The sequence below is a fragment of the Salvelinus fontinalis genome, chromosome 42 (genome assembly GCF_029448725.1).
Source record: "Salvelinus fontinalis isolate EN_2023a chromosome 42, ASM2944872v1, whole genome shotgun sequence".
In the NCBI taxonomy this organism is placed as follows: domain Eukaryota; kingdom Metazoa; phylum Chordata; class Actinopteri; order Salmoniformes; family Salmonidae; genus Salvelinus; species Salvelinus fontinalis.
The window spans coordinates 15,310,098-15,332,453 of record NC_074706.1 but is presented as its reverse complement, the minus strand read 5'-3'; the positions used below and the strand labels follow the sequence as shown (position 1 = coordinate 15,332,453).

At 41.7% G+C, this 22,356-nt stretch overlaps 1 protein-coding gene and 2 non-coding genes across 4 annotated transcripts in view; 2 read left to right on the top strand and 1 right to left on the bottom strand.

Annotated features, from left to right (window-relative positions):
• Positions 1-3,208: 3,208 nt before the first annotated feature.
• trnak-uuu (transfer RNA lysine (anticodon UUU)) lies at positions 3,209-3,281 on the bottom strand. Its single transcript has one exon. It is a non-coding gene; the product is annotated as a tRNA-Lys (tRNA).
• Positions 3,282-3,499: 218 nt separating this feature from the next.
• Positions 3,500-22,356, top strand: part of LOC129841533 (programmed cell death protein 4-like) — a 50,980-nt gene continuing 32,123 nt past the window's right edge. The window contains exons 1-2 of one of the 2 annotated variants that reach the window (XM_055909841.1): positions 3,500-3,640; positions 15,181-15,280. In XM_055909841.1, coding sequence (XP_055765816.1) covers positions 15,235-15,280 — 46 coding nt within the window. In that variant the 5' untranslated portion in view covers positions 3,500-3,640; positions 15,181-15,234. Of the gene's footprint in view, positions 3,641-14,792; positions 15,055-15,180; positions 15,281-22,356 lie in introns of those variants that run through there. The other variant, XM_055909840.1, reaches the window with a different exon arrangement.
• Positions 4,428-4,519, top strand: trnar-ucu (transfer RNA arginine (anticodon UCU)). The gene is given in 2 exon segments: positions 4,428-4,464; positions 4,484-4,519. It is a non-coding gene; the product is annotated as a tRNA-Arg (tRNA).

The following is a 22,356-nucleotide window of genomic DNA, read 5'->3' as shown; positions in this document are numbered from 1 at the left end:
TTGTCAACTCCCAGGCTGCCTCTGGGGTCTTCCAATGGAATTATTGTCCGCAACAGTTCCATCTGTGTGTGATGATGGTGAACTGGATTTGTGGCACAATCACCCCTTCCGACCAATAAAGAGCTGCAGCGCCAGTGGTTGGGGGAGCTGAGGTGGTGGTTGGAGGAGCTGAGGTGGTGGTTGGAGGAGCTGATGGTGGCTGAATTTGGGGCAAACAAATCCCTTACTGCTGTCAGATTGGCCCTCTGCATTGCCAGGGAACCCGAGACGAACAACTGCAGAGGTGACTGCCGTTGTTCAGCCCACGGTGGTTCCACTGACTGGCAAACACAGCAAGATCTCTGGTCACCCGTGGCAGGAACACAAAGTGCAGTACCCACAGGTGCACCTCATTGTTGATGTCGATGATGTCTGCTCCGTCTCCAAGAAGGTGAACAGGTCATGGTAAACGTTGGAGACTCCATGCCAGACGTCCCCCCACAGCCGCTCTATCCTCTGGTTGTGAGTGCTCCTTCCTCTGAGGGCACTTCCCCTCTCACCACCCCTGAACTGCTCCATGAAGGCACAGATGCGGTTGTTTTCACCACCCGGTCACATCTCACCCAGGATGGCACTCCGTAGCTGGTGATGGCTGCTTCGAATGACATCCATGACTGTGGCGGTCCTGTTGTTGTCAGAGGCCTTCAGACACACAACAGGTCTAACCATCCACAGCACCATGGATAACAATCCTACACCTAAAAAACAAGATGCGTTTGTTTTACAAAAACTTTGTTTTCTCTTATGGTGACGCCATTCTGTTTTTATTGATATCAGCTCTTTGATCCTCTCATCCAGCTGAGCGTCTGACAACAGTGAGTAGGACCTGAAAAGCTGAAAATGACTAAATACAAAAATAACACAACAAGATACATCAATCAGGAATGTGATCAAATCTAGAGGGGATGTAGAGATCTCCCTCTTGTGTTACAATTGCTTTATTCTTGACCACAGAGTGCCACACATTGAGAGCATCTGCCATTTGTCTGATGGTCATATGAATATCTGAGGAACTCAAGCTGCTCCTTGGTGATGTGATACCGCCTTTCCTCCAAAGGCGCTTGATAGGATACTGAAATAAAAAATACAATAGATAATTAATTACAAAATGCACTCCTAAAAACTTTTTGCAGCTGTTACGCCACACACTCTCAACACCTACGTTAGATAGCTAACATTACGTTAACGTTACCTGGCTATTGATGGTTGAAGTCCATCTCTTCTGTCTGTGAGCAGCAGTCTGGTGCAAATCAGAGATGGTAGATTTACAATTTTCGAGAAATTGGGCAGCCATTGTTAACTAGCTAGCTAATTTTACCTCGGGGAGAACAGAAGTTCAGTGAACGTCTTTCATCAGTACCTGAGACTTGGGCGGAGTACAAACGACCTTTATGCAAATGTTATCATCAATGACAAAATCTATGACTCAGAGCATACGTATCGGTGAATCGTTGTGACATATGAAATAGAGTGAGAGTGTAATCAATGTGTATTAACTACGTACAAAGTGTTACATTATAATGTGACGTGGAGTGATATTCAGGTCCAGACTGGTAAAGAATCTTATTTGACGTGTCAAATAGTGTTATTTGACGCCTCAAATCGTGTTATTTGACGTGTATCTTTTTGACACTAAAGACCCAAACGGCGTTGACGACACGTCAGTGTGTCTTGTACTGAAAAGCCTATGTCAGCCCGGGAAATTGACCTCCCTAGCCTTCTCATCTGAAAGAACGAACTCTTTACAAAATCACCATGCCGTTCATTGATTTAGAAAGCAATTTACCCGAGAGTACGTTTTCTGAGGATTTCTTGAAAAAGCTGTGCTCCAAAACAGCTGCTGTTCTAGGGAAACCCGAAGAGAGAATGATGTTGGTGGTGAAACCTGGACTGCCAATGCTCATGGGTGGAACTTGGGCTCCTTGAGTGATACTGTCCGTGTCCGCCATCGGTGTCACCGACACTGCCGAGAAGAACAAGGAACACAGTGCCAATATCTTCCCTTTCCTTACAGGAGAACTTGGACTTACTGAAGACCGGGTCGTGATCAGGTTCTACCCACTGGAGCCACATCAGGTTGGAAAGAAAGGAACTGTTATGAGTTACCTGAAGGAGGAACTTTCTGCACCAGAATGACTTCACACATCTGTTCCACAACAGATACCATCGGAGAACAAACCCTGGCAGTGGATTTCTACCACTCAATTGGACATGACATATCATATGACAAAGACCTGTACTGAATTTTATCACTATGGTATTTGACCCCATGAAACTATGCCCTGGAAACTCATTCATTTATATTACATCTGCGATTAGTAAACCAGAACCACACATTTGACAAGCTAGATGATATAAGAATATGTTCCTGTTTGATTAGAGGAAATGTAAACCAATGGACCTTTATTCAAAGCTATTGCTATGTCATTTCACCTATTCATTTCATATGTGTTATGTGCTATGTGTTAGTAAGAACCACAATGACTAGCATAGATGTAGACTAGTATTAACAGTCAATCTTTAAGTACGTACTGTGCAATGGAACTCAGGTAAATGTCAATGTACGGCAGCTGTGAAACACCATCCTATGCATTTGTTGAGAGTATAGAAGTAGATAAGGACATAACATGGTGTTGCATTGGACTAACATGCACTCTGTATTTGTGAAGGACTGTGCTTAGTAAATTGACATACAATGTATTCCTTTTGAATTTCAGTCCTTTTTAATATATAATTATCAAGTAAATGTTGTGAAGGCTTTGCTGTACAATTAGTCATACTAGAAATAAAAGTACATCAATTCTAAAAATATATATTTTTTAAAAGCCTATGTCAGCCCATAAAGTACATGGGCAATGTCTCCACCTATTGGAATGTTTTGGAAATGCACAGATTAGCCCCACATCTAGAAACAGCCTTGAAAGTGATATTCCAATCAAATCCAGTCAAACTCTTGTTCTGTATTTATTATTGACTATTGCATAATTACAGCTTGGCGGTCTATAAAACTGATAAACACAAGAAACGGACCTTCTGAATACAACGAATTAGTGTAAACACAAGAACGCAATTTAGGCGTGGTCTTCAAAATTCTCGTTTAGCCACCTAGCTAGCTAATGAAACGTAGTTTATGACCAGCAATATTTAGCAGGTTAAAAAAAAAAAGCATCGCCCGAACAGGGACTTGAACCCTGGACCCTCAGATTAAAAGTCTGATGCTCTACCGACTGAGCTATCCGGGCTCTGGCTTCAGCAGGTCATGTATGGTATTTCAACAAATTTCTAAGACTCTGTTCCAACCTCATTTCCACATTTCTAGTTGCGATAACCAATCATATCGCCGTCTGCAACCAAGACGTAACCAAGAATTGTACTCGCCAACCAATCCGAGACGCCAGTGCAACCAAGAGATAACCGAGAATTGACCAATGAGAAAAGAGCTATGGCGGGACCTTTAAACTCTAGAAGAGGACCATGGAAAAATATATTTCCTGGTAATTTTGTTCGCGAATTATCTTTATTTTCTGAAGTAACGTTAGCTACAATGTTTTGTTGTCTGCTGTTTTCATTGATCACCATCATCGATCGGAATATCTAGCAGGTAAGATCAGTGCATTAGGCTACAGTAATATGCTAGCACGGTTCGGTTAACAATATTTAGTGTAGCTACAGTAACGTTATCTAACGCGTTAGTAAACTGGTGTTTTGACACTGAACAGGTTATCAAAGTGACGTTTTTGTCTTTGGGTGAGCTGACATGACAAGGGCTATGTTGAGAGGTAGCCTGCAAGTAAGCATTCCATTGCACTGTTTACACCCCGCTGTATTTTGTATACATGATTAATACAATTGGATTTGATTTTTGACAGTAAGGATGCTTGCCATTTCAGGAGAAAATAAAGGCTAAATGCAGCAGCCGTGTTGGGATTCGATACAGGGTCGGCATCGACGAGTATGTTGGTTCCTGGTAGAAATGCCCCCATTCTTTAATTCCTGGTATTCGCTTGTTTCACTAAAAAGCATGTGATTCTTGCTCTATTGACAATGCGAAAGAGCGGTCCCTTTATGTTCAATTCACTGCACAACGCGTCCGTGGCAAGAAAACGATAAACTAAAGCGGTTTCACATCTCAGCCAGCAGCCCACAGCAAATGTTTTGTTACTCAATGCATATTACCGCAATATTATTAGGGCTAATGTATATTATACGTTGTTCACTTACAATGTACACGACATCTATACTTATCTTCTTTCACATATGACGTGACCATTGTGACGTATTTAGTAACCTGTGTACACAGAAAAGCTAGATCAAATGCGTAATGACTACACAAGGTTTTACGGGACGCCGCAACGTTATATCGGCTAGTGCGAAACCTATCAACAGGTGGCTCCGTGGCGCAATGGATAGCGCATTGGACTTCTAGTCAAGCACTTGAGGAGTGATTCAAAGGTTGTGGGTTCGAGTCCCACCGGAGTCGCATCTTTTGCGCAATCCAGTAATGGGATGCAGTATAACGTCAAACATAAAACCACGCTATTTTTCGTAATAAGCAACCGGTCTTTATACTCCCCAAGGCTTATCAAACATAATTTTCATTTCTATGCGTTTCTCACGTCAAGTTGTTTACTTGATCGAACAATTTTTAATGGCAAATATCTAAATAACATTACAATAATAGTTATTTCAGTCCATTATAATCCAGATAACAAATTACTTTGAAGGGTTTAAATGTGTTTGTCACGTCAATATCCAAGGTAGGCCTATTTCAATTCATGGGAATTAATGACAAACACTACTGGGGACATTTTTCCTTTGAGTACACTGCTTTAAACCTCCGTGACAGGAGAGCACCACCCGGTAAGGTGGACTCATAATTTTAAGGAAAGGGTTAAACTAATGTAGCTAGAATGCTATAGTAGTGCGTTATCAACAGTGCAAGCTAACATAACATTATAAACAGTATAAACCCATACATAGGCAAGAATAAGTTAGAACGTTAGCATTCCTGTTAGCATGCGGCTAATTACACTAGCATGCTAATATAAACTAGGTTATGGGGGCCGCCATCTAGGAATGGTAACATGACGATATTAACCACTGGAAGCATCATTTTAGGCCTATAGGTTTAAATGGCAAGCAGTAGTCATTCAAAAAGTGTACAAAGCAGGTGATGTAACATGGCATATTACATACAGGTGAAATACTAACCAAGTTATACTGGATAACAGTTAGGTATAGTTGGCTAGTGACAATGTAATAAAGGGATTGTTACATAGTGAAAAGGAATACACAATATGTAGGCCTTTACAACATTAAATAATAGTCACTCTGGCTCCACAAAGTCCACTTACATGGGCAAACAGGTGAAAGTCCTTGGATCAAATCAAAGTTTATTTGTCACGTGCGCCGAATACAACAGGTACAACCTTACAGTGAAATGCTTACTTACAGGCTCTAACCAAGTGCAAAAAAGGTGTTCGGTGAACAATAGGTAAGTAAAGAAATAAAACAACAGTAAAAAGACAGGCTATATACAGTAGCGAGGCTATAAAAGTAGCGAGGCTACATACAAACACCGGTTAGTCAGGCTGATTGAGGTAGTATTTACATGTAGATATGGTTAAAGTGAACAGAAATCCTGAGGTGAAGGACACAGCACAGAGATACAGCATCTACTCTCTCTGTGTAGCTGGTGGAGACAGGTCAAAGTAGCCTAAACGGGTCTTAACCAGGTAATTGCCTGCAGCTGATTGGCTAAATATGTCTGGTGATTAGAATAATAGTTGCCCAGCAACATGTCAACCAATCAGAGGTCAGTTGACCAAGGTCAGGGAGATGAGAGTTCAATAGCTAGACATCTTGGCGCCAGAAACGTCTATGTTTTAGTGGAGCCCCACTCCTGTGCTGTGAGAAACTATTATGTGTATGATGCGCATGTGGAGGACTTTGTTTAGCGTCATGTCATTTTATCAGTGCTATATAGAATCCATCCTATCTTTTTAATATTTTGAGGTGGTTTGGTGCTCTATGGAACACTAGTCAGATTGATAAGGGTAATACAAATCTGTGGGAATTCGAGAAAGTCAGGTACCCCTCAATGACATCTATACAAAACAAGTGATGAAGAAGGTGGAACAAATAGCCTTGGACACACACTCCCGCATTGTGGCCCTTTGTTCCGCTTACCACAACCAAGTAATCATGTCCCGCATTTAATCAACAAATTCGAACGCATTTATTTCCACCTGTCTCTTGGAATCACGTTTCGCTTATGACAAGATATATATCATAAGGGTGTGGTAGGCCTACTGGTGATATTAAACACTTATCCAATCATTGTTGAGATCTGATATTCGGCGCAATGCAAAACTAGAGGTTGGCCAATGTCATCGGCCTATCGTCAAACAATGACATTTCTCAAATCCTTTCAGGTTAAATTCCAGCTACATTTAGAGGACAGTTGGGACCAACAAGGCCTACTTTGAAATTAGGTATGCCTAACTTCGTGTTTGAGTTTATTGAAAATGTTCTTGAGAGAATATGTGTGGGCATAGGCAGACGCTGCAATTGGTGGATGCATTTTATGCATATTACACACTGAACAAAAATATAAACGCAACATGTAAAGTGTTGGTCCCATGTTTCATGAGCTGAAATAAAAGATCCCAGAAATATTCCATACACACAAAAAGCTTATTTCTCTCAAATGTTGTGCACACATTTGTTTACATCCCTGTTAGTGAGTATTTCTGATTTTCCAAGATAACCCATCCACCTGACAGGTGTGAAAATATCAAGAAGCTGATTAAACAGCATGATCATTACACAGGTGCACCTTGTGCTGGGGACAATAAAAGGCCACTCTAAAATGTGCAGTTTTGTCACACAACACCAGAGTGCAATTGGCATGCTGACTGCAGGAATGTCCACCAGACCTGTTGCCAGAGAATTGAATGTTAATTTCTCTACCATAAGCCGCCGCCAACGTTGTTTTAGAGAATATGGCAGTAGGTCCAACCGGCCTCACAACCGCAGACCATATGTAACTATGCCAGCCCAGGACCTCCACGTCCGGCTTCTTCACTTCCGGGATGGTCTGAGACCAGCCACCCGGACAGCTGATGAAACTGTGGGTTTGCACAACCGAAGAATTTATGCACAAACTGTAAGAAACCATCTCAGGGAAGGTCATGAGCGTGCTCATCGTCCTCACCAGGGTCTTGACCTGACTGGATTTGAGCGTCGTAATCGACTTCAGTGGGCAAATACTCACCTTCGATGGCCACTGGCACGCTGGAGAAGTGTGCTCTTCAGGAATGAATCCCGGTTTCAACTGTACCAGGCAGATGGCAGACAGCGTGTTTGGCGTTGTGTGGGCGAGCAGTTTACTGATGTCAATGTTGTGAACAGAGTACCCCATGGTGGTGGTGGGGGGGGGGGGTTATGGTGTGGGCAGGCATAAGCTACGGACAATGAGCACAATTACATTTTTATCGATGGTAATTTGAGTGCACAGAGATACCGTGACGAAATCCTGTGGCCCATTACTGTGCCATTCATCCGCTGCCATCACTTCATGTTTCAGCATGATAATGCACGACCCCACGTCATAAGGATCTTTACGCAATTCCTGGAAGCTGAAAACATCTCAGTTCTTCTATGGCAGCATACTCACTAAACATGTCACCACCCATTGAGCATGTTTGGGAGTCTCTGGATTGACTTGTACGACAGCGTGTTCCAGTTCCCGCCAATATCTAGCAATTTCGCACAGCCATTGAAGAGGAGTGGGACAACATTCCACAGGCCACAATCAACAGCCTGATCAACTCTATGCGAAGGAGATGTGTTGTGCTGCATGAGGCAAATGGTGGTCACACCAGATACGGAATGGTTTTCTGATCCACGGCCCTACTTTTGTTTTTAAGGGATCTGTGACCAACAGATGCATATCTGTATTTCCAGTCATGTGAAATCCATAGATTATGGCTTAATGAATTCATTTCAATTGACTGATTTCCTTATATGATCAGTAACTCAGTAAAATCTTTGAAATTGTTGCATGTTGCATTTTATATACTTTTTTTCAGTGTTTCATGAGATTCAGTAGGCTACATCTGTCTGTGCTGCTGTCACATCTGCTCCTGCCACGCCCTCTAGTGCTCATCCGGTGTCTCCTTGACCTGCTGCCACTCCCACAGTGCTCTCTCCCTCCCTCTCTGTGTGTGTGTGTGTGATTGTGTGGGCGGAGACAGGTGTGCTGGAGTCAGAGAAGATCCCCACCAGCTGCAACCTGTTCCATAATCAAGACCTCTACAAATACTCAGTGCTGCCACTTCCACACTGCCAGATCGTAATCTCTGCCCAGTCAGTCCATGTTTCTAGCCGTTTGTTCCCGTTGTGCCTGTTCCCCCTTGCGTGATGCTGTTTTTCTCTCCGCTACAGTTCTGCCCGCTCTGACTGGTCCCTGTCTCCAGTCCGACTTCTCGTCAGTCGTGCTACGCTGTCCTGTAGGGTAAAGTACAGGGTGGTAGCCGGCTAGTGACAGTGTCTAAGGTTCAGGGCAGGGTACCGGGCGGAGGCTAGCTAGTGTTTCATGTTTAACAGTCTGATGGCCTGTAGATAGAAGCTGTTTCTCAGTCTCTTGGTCTCAGCTTTGATGCACGTGTACTGTCTCCACTTGGTCAGTGGTTCCCAACCAAGGGTACTGGGCCTATCCACAGGGGGTACTTGAAGACTCATGAGCTTAGTGGTAAAATGCACATGAGGGGGTACTTCAGGGGTACTCTGGTTAGAACAAAATTCAGTTGGTGGTACAGTAACCGGAAAAAGTTGGGGACCACCGTTCTAGATCCTAGCCGGGTGAACAGGCTGTGGTAGGTAGTAGAGAGAACATTTCCATGTAATAATTTAGCTAAAACAACTACATTAAAATAACTTCCACCGACGAGGATGGGATTCAAACCCAAGTGTACAGAGCACAATGGATTAGCAGTCCATCGCCTTAACCACTCGGCCACCTCGTCACGTCAGGTGTTCATTAGGTTGTTTTTTGTTGGTGGGGTTTTTTGCTCCAAGGGGTAAAAGATCACTTAAAATTAGGTACATGTTGAGGGTTTGATCGAGACTTTGAGAAATAATTTAGCCACACATTCACATTTTAACAGTTAAACCAATATTTTTATATATATATATATATATATTTTTTTTTTAAGTACTTTTTTATTAGGGAGTAGATCAGCTTTAATATTGCAGATAGATTGTAGCTTCCATCAATGCAGTTGTCTGCTCACTTCCAATCCCCCATATCTTTTTTTGCAAATATATATATATATATATATATATATATATATATATATATATATATATATATATATATATATATATATATACAGTGAAAGTCGGAAGTTTACACTTAGGTTGGAGTCATTAAAACTCGTTTTTCAACACCTCCACAAATTACTTGTTAACAAACTATAGTTTTGGATAAGTCGGTTAGGACATCTACTTTGTGCATGACACAAGTAATTTTTTCAACAGTTGTTAACAGACAGATTATTTCACTTATAATTCACTGTATCACAATTCCAGTGGGTCAGAAGTTTACATACACTAAATTGACTGTGCCTTTAAACAGCTTGGTAAATTCCAGAAAATTATGTCATGGCTTTAGAAGCTTCTGATAGGCTAATTGACATCTTTTGAGTCAACTGGAGGTGTACCTGTGGATGTATTTCAAAGCCTACCTTCAAACTCAGTGCCTCTTTGCTTAACATCATGGAAAAATCAAAAGAAATCAGCCAAGACCTCAGAAAAAATAATGTAGACCTCCACAAGTCTGGTTCATCCTTGGGAGCAATTTCCAAACACCTGAAGGTACCACGTTCATCTGTACAAATAATAGCATGCAAGTAAGTCGCTCTGTCTAAGAGCGTCTGCTAAATGACTTAAATGTAATGTAAATGTAAAGTATAAACACCATGGGACCACGCAGCCGTCATACCGCTCAGGAAGGAGACGCGTTCTGTCTCCTAGAGATGAACGTACTTTGGTGCGAAAAGTGCAAATCAATCCCAGAACAACAGCAAAGGACCTTGTGAAGATGCTGGAGGAAACAGGTACAAAGTATCTATATCCACAGTAAAACGAGTTCTATATTGACATAACCTGAAAGGCCGCTCAGCAAGGAAGAAGCCACTGCTCCAAAACCTCCATAAAAAAGCCAGACTATGGTTTGCAACTGCACATGGGGACAAAGATCGTACTTTTTTGAGAAATGTCCTCTGGTCGGATGAATCAACAGTATAACTGTTTGGCCATAATGACCATCATTATATTTGGAGGAAAAAGGGGGGCGCTTGCAAGCTGAAGAACACCGTGCCAACCGTGAAGCACGGGGGTGGCAGCATCATGTTGTGGGGGTGCTTTGCTGCAGGAGGGACTGGTGCACTTCACAAAATAGATGGCTTCATGAGGAACGAGAATTATGTGGATATATTGAAGCAACATCTCAAGACATCAGTCAGGAAATTGAATCTTGGTCGCAAATGGGTCTTCCAAATGGACAATGATCCCAAGCATACTTCCAAAGTTGTGGCAAAATGGCTAAAGGACAACAAAGTCAAGGTATTGGAGTGGCCATCACAAAACCCTGACCTCAATCCTATCGAAAATTTGTGGGCAGAACTGAAAAAGCGTGTGCCAGCAAGGAGGCCTACAAACCTGACTCAGTTGCACCGGCTCTGTCAGGAGGAATGGGCCAAAATTCACCCAATTTATTGTGGAAAGCTTGTAGAAGGCTACCCGAAACGTTTGACCCAAGTTAAACAATTTAAAGGCAATGCTACCAAATACTAATTGAGTGTATGTAAACTTCTGACCCACTGGGAATGTGATAAAAGAAATAAAGGCTGAAATAAATCATTCTCTACTATTATTCTGACATTTCACATTCTTAAAATAAAGTGGTGATCCTAACTTGACCTACAACAGGGAATTTTTACTAGGATTAAATGTTGGGAATTGTGAAAAACTGAGTTTAAATGTATTTGGCTAAGGTGTATGTAAACTTCCAACTTCAACTGTACCTACATACATACATATATACACATCTTAAAAAAATATATATATGTCCTTTATTACCCTCCAACCCTACCACCCCACACCCAATTGGAGCAAACTAGTGAACAACAACGCTTAGGCCTGTATTTCCCAGCTTATACATACTATATACATTAGTATGTATATAGTATGTTAAACCAGTTAAACGAAATGTTAACATTTTAACCCGGACCATTTCTGGACCACATGGGCAAAGTATAGGGGATTTCCTTATCCCTTTATATCCCCATATCCCACATTAACTGGATGTCGAGTCTCTCTCTCTCTCTCTCTCTCACTCTCACTCTCACATCAACACCATTATCCCTAGACCCACTCCAATTTGCATACCACCCAAACAAATCCACAGATGATGCAATCTCTATTGCACTCCACACTGCCCTTTCCCACCTGGACAAAAGGAACACTTACGTGAAAATGCTATTCATTGACTACAGCTCAGAGTTCAACACCATAGTGCCCTCAGCTCATCACTAAGCTAAGGATCCTTGGACTAAACACCTCCCTCTGCAACTGGATCCTGGACTTCCTGACGGGCCGCCCCCAGGTGGTGAGGGTAGGTAGCAACACATCTGCCACGCTGATCCTAAGCACTGGAGCTCCCCAGGGGTGCGTACTCAGTTCCCTCCTGTACTCCCTGTTCACCCACGACTGCATGGCCAGGCATTACTCCAACACCATCATTAAGTTTGCAGACAACACAACAGTGGTAGGCCTGATCACCGACAACGACGAGACAGCCTATAGGGAGGAAGGGTCCTGAGATCCTCAAAAGGTTCTACCGCTGCACCATCGAGAGCATCCTGACTGGTTGCATCCCTGCCTGGTACGGCAATTGCTCAGCCTCTGACCGGAAGGCACTACAGAGGGTAGTGCGTACGGCCCAGTACATCACTGGGGCTAAGCTGCCTGTCATCCAGGACCTCTACACCAGGCTGTGACAGAGGAAGGCCCTAAAAATTGTCAAAGACTCGAGCCACCCCGGTCATAGACTGCTCTCTCTACTACCGCATGGCAAGCATTAGCGGAGTGCCAAGTCTAGGACAAAAAGGCTTCTCAACAGTTTTTACCCCCAAGCCATAAGACTCCTGAACAGGTAATCAAATGGCTATCCAGACTTTCTGCGTTGTGTGCCCCCCCAACCCCTCTTTTTACGCTGCTGCTACTCTCTGTTTATCATATATGCATAGTCACTTTAACTATACATTCATGTACATACTATCTCAATTGGGCCGACCAACCACTGCTCCCGCACATTGGCTAACCGGGCTATCTGCATATGCATAGACACTTTAACCATATCCACATGTACATACTATCTCAATCAGCCTGACTAACCGATGTCTGTATGTAGCCTCGCTACTGTTATAGCCTCGGTACTGTATATAGCCTGTCTTTTAACTGTTGTTTTATTTCTTTACCTACCTATTGTTCACCTAATAGCTTTTTTGCACTATTGGTTAGAGCCTGTAAATAAGCATTTCACTGTGAGGTCTACACCTGTTGTATTCAGCGCACGTGACAAATTAACTTTGATTTGATTTGATTTGAAAAAAGCTTTCGAGTCAATTTGGCACGAGGGCCTACTATACAATTTGAAGGATAGTGGTGTTTGGGGAAAAACATACGACGTTATAAAATACATGTACACAAACAACAAGTGTGAGGTTAAAATTGGCAAAAAACACATAGATCTCTTTCCACAGGGCCAGGGGGTGAGACAGAGATGCAGCTTAAGCCCCACCCTCTTCTATATATCAACGAATTGGCGAGGGCACTAGAACAGTCTACAGCACCCGGCCTCCCCCTACTAGAATCTGAAGTCAAATGTCTACTGTTTTCTGATAATCTGGTGTTACTGTCCCTTACCAAGGAGGGCATACAGCAGCACCTAGATCTTCTGCACAGATTCTGTCAGATCTGGGCCCTGACAGTAAATCTTAATGGTGTTCCAAAAAAGGTCCAGCTCCCAGCACCATGAATACAAATTCCATCTAGACACCGTTGCCCTAGAGCATACCTCGGCCTAAACATCAGCGCCACAGGTAACTTCCACAAAGCTGTGAACGATCTGAGCGACAAGGTAAAAAGAGCCTTCTATGCCATCAAAAGGAACATAGAATTCGACATACCAATTAGGATCTGGCTAAAAATACTTAAATCAGTTATAGAACCCATTGCCCTTTATGGTTGTGAGGTCTGGGGTCTGCTCCCCAACCAAGAATTCACAAAATGGGACAAACACCAAATTGAGAATCTGCATGCAGAATTCTGCAAAAATATCCTCAGTGTACAACGAAAAACACCAAATAATAATCCAGAAAAGAGACTTCCACCTAAAAGGAAGCAATTCCCAAACCTTCCAAAAAACAGCAAACTAGAATGCTATTTGGCCCTAAACAGAGAGTACACCGTGTCAGAATACCTGACCACCACGACTGACCCAAAATTAAGAAAATCTTTGACTATGTACACAAAATGAGGTGGAAACTGATCTGCACTTCCTAACCTCCTGCCAAATGTTTGACCATATTAGAGACACATATTTCCCTCAAATTACACAGACCCACAAAGAATTCTAAAACAAATCTAATTTTGATAAACTCCCATATCTATTGGGTGAAATACCACAGTGTGCAATCACAGCAGCAAGATTCGTGACCTGGTGCCACTAGAAAAGGTCAACCAGTGCGCCACCAGAGTCTCTGGGTTCGCGCAGAGGCTCTGTCGCAGCCGGCCGCGACCGGGAGGTCCGTGGGGCGACGCACAATTGGCATAGCGTCGTCCGGGGTAGGGAGGGTTTGGCCGGTAGGGATATCCTTGTCTCATCGCGCTCCAGCGACTCCTGTGGCGGGCCGGGCGCAGTGCGCGCCAACCAAGGGGGGCCAGGTACACGGTGTTTCCTCCGACACATTGGTGCGGCTGGCTTCCGGGTTGGAGGCGCGCTGTGTTAAGAAGCAGTACGGCTGGTTGGGTTGTGCTTCGGAGGACGCATGGCTTTCGACCTTCGTCTCTCCCGTGCCCGTACGGGAGTTGTAGCGATGAGACAAGGTAGTAATTACTAGCGATTGGATACCACGAAAATTGGGGAGAAAATGGGATAAAATTTAGAAAAAGAAAAAGAAAAAAAAAAAAAGAAAAGAAAAGGTCAACCAGTGAAGAACAAACACCATTATAAATACAACCTATATTTATGTTTATTTATTTTCCCTTTTGTACTTGAACTGTTTGCACATTATTACAACCCTATATATAGACACAATATGACATCTGAAATGTCTTTATTCTTTTGGAACCTTTGTAAGTGTAAATGTTTACAGTTAATTTGTTATTGTTTATTATCTATTTCACTTGCTTTGGCAATGTAAACATATGTTTCCCATGCCAATAAATCCCTTAAATTGAAATTGAATTGATTGGTCCTTGCAATACCGGTTCCTTGGGACGTCCCTACCGCATTGAAGTTGAAATAAAAAATGGTTCTGTTTAGGTACCGTTATGATTGGGATAACGGTAGGGGTTAATTTGAGAGTTTAAGGTAGGGACGTCCCAAGGATCTCGGATAACACTAACCCCAAATGATTGGCCAGAACAGAAAAGGACTTGCCCCTGTATTAACCACGTGATATTGAGACAGACGTTCCAAAGTTAAAAACAGACTTTGTTTATTTTCTAGGTTGCTGCGGAAAGGTCCACGGATTATTTTTCTCTTTGCGCATCGGTTTTTTTCCGTGCTCTTTTTTAGATTTATTCTGAAAGTAGTAGTAGATATATATTCATTTCATTAAAAAAAAGTGTGAATTTATTTGACTTTAATTTTGCTACGGCATTTCAAATTTGTTGGATATTATAGCTGACGTTATATAGCACGAGCAAGCAAGCTGCTTGAGGGTGAGGATTAAACGTATTTACAATTTTTGCCATGCATGTGCATAACATCAATGTTTACTTTAGATGCACATTTTGTTTGTTTGTTCACGCTGTTTTGCACGTTTCTGCTATTTGTTTTCGTGACAGGCCAAACGGTGTGGATTGCTATCAAACGGTAAACAACCAGTTCAAGTGAGCGCCATGGCGACCGAAGTGGAGACATGGACCACCGTTCAAAAGCACGATGGTGAGTAATTTGAATAGCATATGCACGAATGCATGCTTATTTCAAGGCAGTAAATCGGTTTTCGATTAAACGACGAAAACATGTTTGCTCACTTCGCCTATTGTCTCAAAGGGTTGGGCTGCAGTTCCAGCCACACTCCACCATGTGCTCTAATGCTCGAGCACTTGCATTAGAGCGAACCAGTTAGCAATGTAGCTGGATAGCTAGCAAGTTAATTCGACAGCCAACTCACAAATTGCTGGACGACATATTTGACTATGCAGTGTTTTTTTTTTTTGTGGACCATTGTCTCGCTGGGCACATGTGAAGACGCACACTAATATTTAACCCATTCGAGACTTGTTTTGCATTAACGTACCTTCCTCTTTGGCGAAAGGCTAACGTATCTGGCTAGCCATTTAGATAGCAATATGTAATCAACATACTGTAGTATACCGTTGTTGCGCAGTCAACCACTAACAGTTATACACTGTCCTGTCATCTTTCAATTACGGACATTTGCCTACACATTTAGTTGTATTAAAGGGTGTTTTCTGATTTAATGTTACTGCTTTGAAGAACACATTTCCTTTACCTCTAGTCTGGAATGTCCACAAACAGTCATGCAACATTGCTTTCATTCATGGCCAATGCTATCGTGTTTTTATTCATAATCTCGGTAATTTGACTAAACGTTTTATACCCCGACAAACATCTTTGTTTGCATAAACATTGCGGTCGAACGACGAACTGAATGTATGTTGTCAAACAACACCACGCCCCCTTACCAGACGTGCAATCCGTTGCGTGCAATACCATTTTTATTGGGCTACATGAAAAATACTGCAACGAACATCAATTAACTTTTATCCATATTGGTTAAATACAACGTGTGTCATATTGCCCATCATTCATAATGCCAACGTTGAATGACACGGATTCGTAAAGGAGCTCAAATCATCCTCTCGCATTGACATTAATTTCCCCACTGAGCAAAATGGTCGCATGACGTCTTGCATTGGCTGAAGACACACTGTTACATGTGGCTATGGACTTCTACATAATAAATGTTTTTCTCCAGCAGAACTCGAGATTAGTAGACACATGCACAACCCTGTGTAACCGATGACTGACCACTCATGCGGAGTTGATAACCAGTGGGAATTTACCACCATAGAGTTCGAGGACTCTCTAGATGGATAAAACACGTTTTGTCATGGAAGCTGACATTGAGGGCTTTACCATTTTTTTTTTAAAGTAGTCAACTGGGTGGGACTTCCTATGGGTGAAGCAAGGATCACATGATTCCATCTGGGTCATCAGGAGGGATCCGCCAATATCAAATACAATGTTATGTCACATGCACCAAATAGTTGTATACCTTACAGTGAAATGCTTACTTACGAGCCCCTAACCAACAATGCAGTTTAAAAAAAAATATGAATAAGAATAGATTAAACTTGTGAGGCAAATATTCCATAACTGCAGGTGGCAGTAAATTGCCATCCTTGGCTCTATACCTGGTCAAACAACACACTCTGAATGGCAGTATGCACCCTTTCAGTTTGTTTGCCAACTCGTAGTATTAGAAAAATGTACTACTTCAAAATGGAGATGGCCTCAATCGCGCTGCCTGTGTGCTCACAGATGCCATAATGAGACATATACCAAGATGATTTCTTTATCATTCTCTATGTTTACCACATACGACTGGGAAAATATACTTGAACATCCCACCAGCTGGTAGAGACTAGTTGGGAAACTAGTCGATCATCCTTGAGCGCCAAGTGGGAGGTGGAAATGTTCCATTTTGAAGTCGAAAATACCAGTTGGATGCATTCTCGTGCTTTGAACTCATTTGAGAAACACCCAATTAGCTAATGGCCAACAAGCTGTGTCAACCATAAACTAAAAGTACAGCTATCAGGCTTGTTAACAAATTATAGTGTTCAAAACCCATATGAATAGATTGCTTTAAAAATAATGTTTTGAGTTGCTTTTATCGAGAATTTCCGTAGTGGTTTACGTCAGAAGTCACCATGTGGGAGCGGCGCTAGACGAGTTAACCACAAGGAAGTACAAGTTGAAGGGCCGTTCAAATAGTTTTTTCCCCCAGTTGTATGTGGTAAACAGTCTGATAGATATCATCTTTATATGTCCCAATATGGCGTCTGTGAGCGCAAGGGCACTGCCAGTAACGCAATCTCAATTTTGAAGTAGTATAATTTCTTATCTGCTGCTTCTGAGTTGGCAAAAAAAACTGAAAGGGTGCGTTGCCTTTATATCTGTTCAAACAAGGTTAGCAATTTACTGCCACCTAAAGTTTTTTTGGAATGTGTATAATTCATTGGCTGATGACCTGGATGGAATCATGTGATCCTTCACCCACTTTAAAATGGTGGAAGCCCTCAAGGGCAATGTCCATGTCAAATTTGGTTTTATCTGTCTAGAGTTGTATCTATGGTGGGAAATTCCCACTTGGTTACTAACGCAGCATCAAGGTCTTACAAGATTAGTGACGTGGGCATGTATAGCTCGCTATATAGACCAATTGAAATACTTGACGTAATGCATGTGCTTAATGTGAAATGGATGATAGATTTATATTTATATGGATTTATAGTATAAAGATTACTATGGTTTGGAGATCAGGTTGCAATTGTCTCATTTACAGTTTCTACTTGGAAGGATTAAAATAAAATGACTACAATTCACAGTGAAAATATTTACTAATAAACATTAACTCCAACAAGTGTTCAGCGGAATTAAACCCAGGGTTTCATCCTTGTGTCACGTGTGTGAAAATACTTACGTTATTGCCAAGTACATACATTGGAATGTCCCCCCCAAAAAAGTAGTGTTGGGAAATTAGTGCTTTAAGGCCGGTTAGATTATTTTTTTTCAATAATAAAATCATTATGAAATGTCAATTAAAAAAAATGGAATTACTGTGAAATAATACAATATTTCAGTTGTGTATATATTACTTACTTTTTTAAATACTTGTTATTTTTCTTATTCCTAAAAGTAATCTCATCTCTTCTCAGGCAGTAGCAACCAAACAGCCAGACAACGTTCTCTGTGCTCCCCATACTGTACTGTCTTTAGTCCTTCTATTTGGCTAGGACTGCTGTAGAGCTGTCTGGCAATCATTTTACTAGTTCTTCAAAGTAGATTGGGCATACTTTTAGGAGTTGTCTTTTTCCCCTCTCTTGATTGCGGTGATCTTCTCTCATGTGGTTTGTGTGTATCTAACATAGCAGATGTAAAAGTGTACCCAAATCTAACTGCCTGTAGCTCAGGACCTGAAGCAAGGATATGCATATTCTTGATACCATTTGAAAGGAAACACTTTGAAGTTTGTGGAAATGTGAAATGAATGTAAGAGAATAACACATTAGACCTGGTAAAAGATAATACAAACCAAAAAACATGTTTCCAAAATATTTTTTCCCATCTTTGAAATGCAAGAGAAAAGCCATAATATAATATTGCAGTTTAGGTGCAATTTAGATTTTGGTCACTAGATGACAGCAGTGTCACCTTTATTTAATCTTTATTTAACTAGGCAAGTCAGTTAAGAACACATTCTTATTTTCAATGACGGCCTAGGAACGGTGGGTTAACTGCCTCGTTCAGGGGCAGAACGACAGATTCTTACCTTGTCAGCTCGGGGGATTCAATCTTGCAACCTTACAGTTAACTAGTCCAACGCTCTAACCTCCTGATTACATTGCACTACTCCACGAGGAGCCTGCCTGTTACGCGAATGCAGTAGAAGCCAAGGTAAGTTGCTAACTAGCATTAAACTTATCTTATAAAAAACAATCATAATCACTAGTTATAACTACACATGGTTGATGATATTTCTAGTTTATCTAGCGTGTCCTGCGTTGCATATAATCGATGTGGTGCGTATCGTTGCTCCAATGTGTACCTAACCATAAACATCAATGCCTTTCTTAGAATCAATACACAGAAGTATATATTTTTAAACCTGCAGGCAATATTTACCAGGTGAAATTGTCACTTCTCTTGCGTTCTTTGCACGCAGAGTCAGTGTATATGCAACAGTTTGGGCTGCCTAATTTGCCAGAATTTTATGTAAGTATGACATAACATTGAAGGTTGTGCAATGTAACCGGAATATTTAGACTTATGGATGCCACCCGTTAGATAAAATACGTAACGGTTCCGTATTTCACTGAAAGAATAAACGTCTTGTTTTCGAGATGATAGTTTCCGTATTCGACCATATTAATGAAAACTACAACTCCCTTCAGCCCAGCGTCTCACATGCAGTACCAGTCAAAAGTTTGGACAAACCTACTCATTCCATAATAATAATGAAGACATCAAAACTATATTAAATAACACATTTAGAATCATGTGTTAAACAAATCAAAATATATTTGATATTCTTCAAAGTAGCCCCCCTAGATATGTAAGGCAAGGAATGTGCACTTTAATGGTTTACTCCATGCTTGAGTCATAGTTGTTTCCCACACTGGCGAATACATCTGCACATATGGGCTGTTGCTCTTTTTATATGAACTCTGTTGGCCCTAGTCTACTCGGAAGGCCTGTTGCGCTTGATTAAATAGCTCAGCTGCTGTGGTGGTGGTGGTGGTGGTGGTGGTGGTGGTGGTAACACTCCCTGTCAAAGACGCCTTTGTGTGTGGGTTGGAGGAGAAACCCTCCCACAAACAGGCCTATGTGCTTCTATTGAGTTCAACACAACTGTCAGTTTAATCATTTCACCCCTGAAATGCTGCATTGTCCACACCACTGGTGACATGTCTTGCATAGGCATACATATAGCCTAGCAGCAGCTGGAACAAATTGCATTTGAATTATTTGTTGTCTACTTGTTTGTGAGTTGACATTCTGATTTATACCTGCTTTGGCATGTCTTTTAAAAAATGTGATTATCTGATGCAAGTGTAGCATGTAACCCATCTTTTGAATGGAGCATCAACTTGCCTATAGAGTATTTACTTGATAGGCTGCAGTGTTTATTTTAGCTGCGTTGTAGGGTACTTCCTGTCCAGAACATTTTATATAGATAGTCGACCATAGGTAAATATAGGCTGATAAGTAGAGTATAATGGAGTGTGCACTACACTGAAATGTCAAGCCGGATTTGTTTATGGCCTACTGACTACACATAATGTAAGTAAAAAAAAATTTTTTTTTTTTTTAAGGTCCCCTCGGCCGATTTTAATTTCAAATAAGGACCGACAAACAAACCCAGCTGGGAACAGATATATGGCCAATACGAAATGGCACCCTATTCCCTATCACCCTATGCTATTTGGGATGTAGCTCATTGGCTCTTAGTGCAAACAATTATTTACTTAAAACAAGGACATGTCAATTAAGGGAGGCCAAAAACAACACTTTTAAAACGCCTAATTCAATAATAGACCTAATGGGAAATCGTCCAATATCTTCCCAGTTAAGCTTATTCTTCCCAGTCAGCGCTGTAGCTAAGTCGTCTTTCTGTCCGCCCCTTAGTGACAGTTAACCCCCCCCAGGATAAAACCACCAACCAACCACACCCCTCTCTCTCCCTCCTTAACCCAACTGTAACAACACACCAAAAAAGTCTGATTGTCCCGGATTAAGCCCCATAGTGCTTGTTCGTGTTCAGCAGGGCACATTGTATAAAGACATGTAGCAACAGAAAACAATTTGTCTTGTAGGTCCAGGTAGTAGCACCTCCCCTTTACACCCTGTTTGGAGACAAATTCTCCACACCGAACACAGCCTTGTCAGACAGCAGTTTGGGACTGCATTTCAACATGTGAAGGCCCCCTCCCTTGCCTTAGCTTTAGGGTTGTAAAACTTTGGTAGCTTAACCAAAATGCCCAGGTTTTCTATAAATCCTGGTTGGAGGATTCCTGGATTTCTTCCCTATTCCTTTCTGATTATGTTAATCTTCCAACCAGGATTTTGGGGAATTTCAAGAAAGTTTACAGAATTTTTAAAAACCTACTTTGCGTCCATTACCCCACTGACGCTAATCTGTTTGGCTGTGAGTGACCTTACTGAACTGCCACCTCACACCAACCAGCCATTAGAACTGTGGAACTGGGTCAATTCTCCCAGCTCTCTGAAAACTTTGCTCCACTGACCCCCAGGGCCGAACCTCTCTCCACTTCCAAGCCAGTGCCAGGCCTAAACAGTGTACACACACACTAGGGATGTGACACATGAAGAACAATTTTGCTTAACATTTAAACTGGCAATTTTATACCTTTTTTCCCCCAATTTAAAATGCTAAGAATGTAATTTTTTTTATTCCACGCCAATTCACAATGCAGAATAATGGTTCTATTACATATGCATGACCACTAAGGCCGGGAATGGAAGTTATCTACCTCAGTCAAATACCCTTGAATGCACCTCAGCTACTACGTGTTTGTTTGTCTGCAAGGGCACTCTACGGCTTTTTAAATGACGACACGAAACCTTCACTGGAGATGGTTTCGAAGCACCACTGAACGGGCATTTTACTTATCTGTAAAGGAATGTCGCTTCTGAAGCGGGACGAACACGTCCATCACTAGGCGACCAGAACTGTCAATCAAATAATCTTGAGCTGCCTGCGCACAGCTAGACTGCTGCCTGCTCGCTAAAAACACTTTCCTAAAAAAGTACTTTTAAAGTTAAATACTGTGAGTTACCAAGTAATTTAGTAGAAAGAGAACCTTTTCCGTTAGGAATCGACTCATAAAGCCCTATTTGAACAAGATAATTACATTACCTGAGCTCCCCCAGTAAAACTTATGTGCACGAGCACAAATCACCACATCTGTAATTTTAGTCCTGTCCGATTCTGCTATGTCAGTAATTTTTACTTGGCAGGAAGGTTATCCCAGTCCTAAAAACCTACTGTTTTTCGGGCAAACTCCCAGGTCCTCTGATGGTACTTATCATGTGCGAATCGTCAACCCTGTGTATCGAGGGATATTATAGTTAAACAGATGCTGCACCCAGTTTGGGTAAGAACACGGGAACAAATTGATGCTTAAAACAAATTGCTATGCACGTAGCCTACAGATAAATTATCCCTTTTGTCAAATATGGTATTT